The sequence below is a fragment of the Atta colombica genome, unplaced genomic scaffold, assembly GCF_001594045.1.
Source record: "Atta colombica isolate Treedump-2 unplaced genomic scaffold, Acol1.0 scaffold83, whole genome shotgun sequence".
Taxonomy (NCBI): Eukaryota; Metazoa; Arthropoda; class Insecta; order Hymenoptera; family Formicidae; genus Atta; species Atta colombica.
This window is the reverse complement of record NW_017259576.1, coordinates 699959-706886: the sequence shown is the minus strand read 5'-3', so window position 1 is coordinate 706886 and position 6928 is coordinate 699959. Positions and strand designations below refer to the sequence as shown.

General features: G+C 33.7%; 2 protein-coding genes across 2 annotated transcripts in view; one reads left to right on the top strand and one right to left on the bottom strand.

Moving 5' to 3' along the window:
• Positions 1-2044, bottom strand: part of LOC108693011 (polyadenylate-binding protein 4-like) — a 7890-nt gene extending 5846 nt beyond the window's left edge. The window contains exon 1 of the mRNA XM_018201639.1: positions 1258-2044. Within this exon, the coding sequence (XP_018057128.1) occupies positions 1258-1450 (193 nt within the window). The 5' untranslated portion in view covers positions 1451-2044. The remainder of the gene's footprint in view (positions 1-1257) is intronic.
• A 3180-nt stretch (positions 2045-5224) lies between these two features.
• Positions 5225-6427, top strand: LOC108692924 (cytochrome b-c1 complex subunit 7-like). The gene is made up of 4 exons (XM_018201502.1): positions 5225-5348; positions 5473-5523; positions 6000-6172; positions 6262-6427. The coding sequence occupies exons 1-4, from the start codon at positions 5321-5323 to the stop codon at positions 6337-6339; spliced, it is 330 nt and encodes a 109-aa protein (XP_018056991.1). The 5' UTR covers positions 5225-5320; the 3' UTR covers positions 6340-6427.
• The last annotated feature ends 501 nt before the right edge of the window (positions 6428-6928 follow it).

Sequence of the window (6928 nt, the reverse complement as noted above, 5' to 3'; positions counted from 1 at the left end):
TAAAAAATACTATATTCTTAAAAAATTTGTAATATTATATAATCTAAAATATTACATACTAATAATTAGATTCGATATGCATGTATTGGGTCGTCCGGAAAGTTCGTGCCGCAAAAGACTTAAATTTAATAAATGAAATTAAAAATTTAAATCTGCGATTCAATTTTTCTTCAAAAACAGCACGAACTTTCCGGATGACCCGGATAAGAAAAAGGATAATGCTAATAAATAAAAAAAATCCAATTAAGAAAATTAAAAAAAAGTAAAAACAAATTTATTCTCAAATAAATGAACAAAAAATAGTAAATTAATATAAATGTTTTAACTTTACTGAGTAAATCTTCCTCAGCATACAACAATAATTTTAAAAATGTAAAATCCAGACAGCATCATAAAATCAATGAAAATATTGAACTTGCATATTTTTTAATTTAATAATGTAATTACAACATTAAAACATTCTATTTCAGATTTTGTCATGCATATATAATTTTATAAATATGTACCTATTATTATAGGGTAATATTATTATCATATTATCATATTATCATATTAAATTAATTATTATATTTACACGATTCGAAGTTATAACATCGATGTTATGAAACTAGCCAATCAAAGCTATTCCTCTGAAAAATGGAATGACTATGATTGGCCAGTTTCTCAACATCGATGTTAAATCGAACCGTATAAATGTAATCCATAATTATGTTACTTTAATTGTTCAAATTTAATCATTCGATCTTTGAAGATTTTATTTTATTTGATGCTTTAAGTTTCAAAGTTTGAAGGTCCAAGCCTTCGAAGCAAATCATCTATTATTCTATTGCATGCTTTTCAATTGTGTTTCAGTCTTAATTCCCTTCTTCAGCTCATGATCCTCTATAACCTTCACCCTTAAAGGCCATAATACACAAACGGCTTAAACGGTAAAACGTAGCAAATCCAACAGCAAATCCAACAGGTTGATATTCTTACTGCTTACATCTTATTATTTAAGTTTTTATGTCGCGTCATGCTCTGCTGAAGCAACGCGGATCCAACAGGGCGCGCGTTGGTGCGACACATGTGAGACATGCAGCAGGTGGCGATTCGCGCGGCGTTACCGACGCTGCGTTATCACTTACCACGTTGACTACCACTGCCGCAACCACCACCACCAGCACCACCACCACCACCATCACTACCACCACCCACCACCTCTACCATCATTATGAGAATTGTGCAATAATAAAAATAATAACAATAATAACTCACCATCGGCTGGTTGCTGAAAGTTGACATATGCGTAGCCGAGCGAGCGGCGGGTGATCATGTCGCGGCATACGCGGATCGACAGCACAGGTCCAGCCGTTGAGAACTTCTCGAACAGCATCGCCTCGGTGATGTCGGTGTGCAGATTGCCTACATAGAGCGAAGCCATGGGGTAATTGGGTGCTCCAGGATTCATGGCGGCGGCTGTGGTGGCGGTGGATTATCGCAGAGAAAAGAGAGAAACGGGACGGCGTACTTCGGCGTCGCGCGCGACGCTTCAATCGTTTGGCTTCTTCCTTGTCTACCCTCCTCGCGCGGTACGGCTTATCCTGCTCCGTTTACAAGGCACCGCACCTGTCCGTGTATCGTCGCTCGCGCGTCCTCGCACACGTTTTCCTCTTCACCTCTCCCGCTTCCACTACGTGCGTGCGTGCGTGGGTACTTTTTTTTGCGTGCCTGTGAGTAGATAAATTCCTCCGTCTGTTTCTCCCCGCGAACGAACGTCGCTCACGAATACTCTGGGCTCTCGACTCGATATTTACTTCCCTTTCTTTTCCTTTATCATCGAGGACACGACGATTTTCGCTTTGTGGTTTTGCGATTTTTTTTCAATACGTTTTTTTTTTCACAATTTTTTTTGCTTTTTTTTGGGTTTTTCTAGGAGAGTTAGTTTCACGAAATGGACATTAGGTTATGTGGCCTATTTCAGGGGAAAAGGAAACGCACACAACAAACGCGCAACGCGAACACAACTCTACCTTTACTGAGGCAAAAAAGCGACGTGCGGCATTCTTGCACGCATTTATATATCCGGTGATCCGCGCAATGATCGCCTACTCCTCCATAAAGTAGTTCCCTCTTCCGTCAAAATGAGAAACGTTTGCCCATGTTGCTATTGGTTAATTTGGAATAAAACTTTTTTATTGGTTAGTCCAATGGAAAAACTCTAATAGTGTTTTCCACTGAAAAAATTAGTGCAGCACTGAAATTCAATTGAAATTCCATTTAAATATAAATCATTATATTTATTTTCAATGTTAATAAATAATAATTTAATCTTTTTAATTGCATATTATTTGTTGTCACAATCAATGTTAAAAAGCTAAAATTGTTTATTAACATGAAAATGCATAAATTGATTTCAAGTAGTATTACACTCCACTAAATTTCCCAATAGAAACTAATCAGCGCTTAATGATTTTTTAATATGATTCGTTTCTTTAGTTCTTCATTGGATCTAAGTGTAGAAACCAATCATATTAAAGAATCTAAGAGTAAAATCATGATGCGGAAAAAGGCTGCGAAATAGAGAATGCGTCATTGGTCTAGTTTCCACCGAGGATTCAAATCGGATCAGAATGTAAGAATCAATCAACAATATTCTCCTGTTATAGTCGAACGACAGGGGAATGCTCGACAATTGGTTAGTTCTTACATTCTAATCCGGTTTAAATTTTCAGTGGAAACTAGGCCATTGAAACAACCAATTAGCGCTATTCGGAATAACGCAGTAACGATGATTGGTCGCTTCTATGACACATTCTCTATTCCACAGTCGTTTTCTGCATCGTGTGATTTCACTGTAATGGCTCCTGCACACTGGGCGCGGAAACGCTTGCAAAATAAGACGCGGTAACCAATTATCCATGAACATGTTAGGAGTTGTTATCTTATTGGCTATCACATCACATTTTGCCGCATGGCAAACGTTACTGCGTCCAATGTGCAGGAGCCATAATGGTTCTTGCACACCAGCGCGATGCGTGACACGCAACAACTAGGTTGTCTTCACTCGAATGCATCTATGTATCATTTTGTTATTCATCGAATGTTAAACGAGAATAAATAATACATGGGTGCACCCGGATAAATTTCCGAACAAAGTCCAATAAGCATATATATAGGGTGTATTCCGAATCGGATTAGCTTAGTTTATTTTTTCTCTTGATGTTGGCAACTAAACCAAGAAATGTTCCGAACCTACCGATCGACAAACTCAGCTATTGGCTTCTATTGGTTACGAGTTATGACAGCCGACGGGTTCGAAACATTTCTGGGTTTAATTATGGAACTGCCAATATCTAGGGGAAAAAATGAGCTAATTCGGTTCGGAATACATTTATAATTTTACCAAGTATCGCGACGTTGCACCAAAAGTTGGACGAAGTTGAATATTTCTCATATGCGACAAGCGAATGAGTCAAACTGCGCATGGCTACACAAAAAGCAGAATTAATTGAAAAATGTGATCTTGATCATGAAACTTTATCTCTAGGATGGAAAGTGAAAAGTGAAAAATTTCTTCATTAATTTCAATGGTAAAAATTTTCACTTTTCACCTAGGGATAAAGTTTCATGATTGATATCCTTATATACTATAACCTTGATGTAATAAAACATCTTACAATCTCTACTGGAAGAATTATATATATGCTTATTGGACTGTGTTCGGAAATTTATCCGGGTCCGGGTGTACTCACGTATTATTTATCCTCATTTAACATTCGGTAAACAATAAGGATAAAATTATACATAAATGCACTCGAATGAAGACAACCTGGATGTCGCGCGTCACGTATCGCATGTCGCGCATTGTGTCGATGTGCAAGAGCCATAAACACTAACTGATAGCGTTTTCAGTCTAAGTTCCGACTAAGTTTACACTAACCTAGATTGAAGTAATGATGTTTCGTGCTCTCCTATTGGTAGTGTATAACGTCAATCAATAGCGAAGCATTTTCTAATTCAAGTTGGTGGCAAATTCGGTCGGGCTGAAAACGGGAGTGAGTTTTCTTTGCTGAATGCAGCCAATCATAATCACATAACAAAAAATTTGCATAGTATGCTCTAAAGTCGATTCTACATTAGTTACAAGCTGATTGCAAATTTGTTGCGACAGTCAATATGAAGCGTTGATTTCAAAATGCAAGCTTCAGATTGGTTGTCACAACAAACTTGCGATAGCTTGCAACTAATGTAGAACCGGCTTAACATGCTCTTACCTCTTAGTTCGAATCTACAATAACTATTTTAAATCTTAAGCCATAAGAAATTAACTAATATTCTCTTTAAGTTCGACTGTAATTGATCAATTTTTCACGATTAAAAACTTAAAACTGGATAACCCGGGATCTACAATAGATTTTTAAGCCTTAAGCCATAAGGAATGGACGAATCACAATCAATTATTCTCTTCGCATTCGACTGTAGTTGGTCAATTTCTTAAGGCTTAAGGCTTAAAACGTCTATTATAAATCCGAACATACAGTCAAAGGAGGAGAATAATTAATTGTGATTCGTCCATTCCTTATAGCTTGAGGCTTAAAAATCTATTGTAGATCCGGGATGACAATTGCAAAGCTACTTTTTCTGCAACTTGCAATATTACGAACCAAAACAAAATATTTAGAATAAAATTAAAATTATCTGACTGATTGAATTAATCTTTAATCTATAACACGTAGTTTGAATATGGATTTTACATATGTTTAAAATATATAATTTTAAATATTCACGTACACACTGATAACATACTATAAAATCTTTTCTTATAATTTATATTTGTAATTGTATTTCAATACTTTGTATTGAAAATATTAATGATTTCATACAAAAGCTTTATTTAATTTATTTTTATGTATTTTTATGTTAATTGTGTAATGTAAAAGTAATTAATTCATTTTAAAATAAATTGAATGACTGTCAAATCTTTTTAATTGTATTTCAAAAATTTTATACAAACGATTTTACAAGAAAATTGTCTAATAGGAAATCATTTTATTGATAGCAATCTAAATTTAAAACAAAAAAAAATTAAACTAAATTTAAAGAAATTAACTATAGTTATAAAATTACTTATTGATAGAAATAAATATTAATCGATAAGTTAATTGTTGATTAAATTAATTGGTCTAAAATTTTGTTTTTTTTTTTCGAGTTGCCAGAAAATCGCAATATGACAACTACAACTACGCACAGTACATATGCATGTCGCCATTTAACATTGATCTGTGAACGTGAAGTCCATCAAATTTCCTCGCAGTCCCTATAGAAAGCATCCTCTGAAATGAGCAAGCCAATGAATCAATTGATCAGTAAATAGCCAATTTCATTTTATGTCTAATAAAATATTGATATTTCTGTTTCTTTATATGATCGATTACCAAGTGAGATGATATAGATGATACGAATTCTTACATAATGTATTTTTCATTTCAGCCATCGGTTTTAGGAAATGGTACTACAATGCCAGCGGATTTAATCAATTAGGTAATAAAAAGTGACGTTTTACATTGTTAATTAGTTAATTAATTGCATGAAAACGAATGAAATTCTTAATCCTAACCTAATCTAACCTTGTTGTTAATACTATAATTTCCTTGTATAGAAGCTATTTGTAACAACTCGTTTTATTGAACTAGTAGAGACGTTTAATACATTTGTTACCTGTAGTTACTTACTTAACTATAGTTGCTTCTTTATGTGTTTACTGTATTGGCTAATTTTTTTTTATAACAAATTTGATTAGCATTTTGACACTAGTTGCAGTACATATATATGTGTAATTTTGTGAAGAAGTTGACACTAAAGAATATGATAACAAATCTGTTTCTTTTTAGAATTTCTTGTATAGTCAAACCTTCCTCCTTTTTTCTTTGTTTTAAAGAAGAGTTGAACAAGAAGTTTATCTAAATAGATTAATATATTTTGAATTATTATTATTATTAATTTATTTTTCTGTTCAGGTTTAATGAAGAATGATTTAATGAATGATCAATTTCATCCGAATGTAGCAGAAGCATTGAGACGCCTTCCTCAAGAAATTTTAGATCAACGCAATTTCCGTATAATAAGAGCCCTACAGTTGAGTGCTTCTCACAGAGTCTTGCCCAAAGAACAGTGGACTAAGTACGAAGAGGTCAGTAAATATCAGTTATCATGACATAGACTGATCAATATCGCAATTGATCCAAAGTCTTTTTAGCCAAAAAAAGAATTTTTTTGCAGGATGTAGAATACCTTAAGCCATATCTCGATGAAATCGAAAAAGAGAACGAGGAGAAAGCGAGATGGGAAGAGTCATAAAACTTAGCTTATGATTACTATAGTAATATAACAAAGATTCTCTGTTCTGTAATACACATTTCGCGGAGAAGAGTTGGTTTGTATATATTAAGATGAATAGAGATTAAATAAATTAAATTCATTTGTTTAAAACAGTTATAAGTATTCAGTGATGTTATGTATTCATCATGTTATAAACATCCGTTTAATTTCCCAAATGATCATTTCCAAATAATAAACTGTGTATCAAATAATAATAAGTTCACAACTTATAATTGTGAAAAAATATCTGTTAAGCCCATGTCACACTGTACATAAAGGTCGATGATTGCGAATTGAAAATTAGAATTCAACCAATCAAAAACAAAACAAAACGGATTAAAATAAAAGTCTGACTGGTTGAATTCTAATCTCTAATTCTCAATCCTCAGTTTCCAATGCGTTGTGATATAAATTTTAGGAGGAAAAGGCACATGCTACAATATTGATAGAATATTTAATTATTGTAATGTACATACTTTTTTTTGTAATAGCCAATACGTTCAGTATTTGCTATATTTATATTCAGTGCGTACTGATGTACATTGAAGCCGTCATACAATTGCTGATA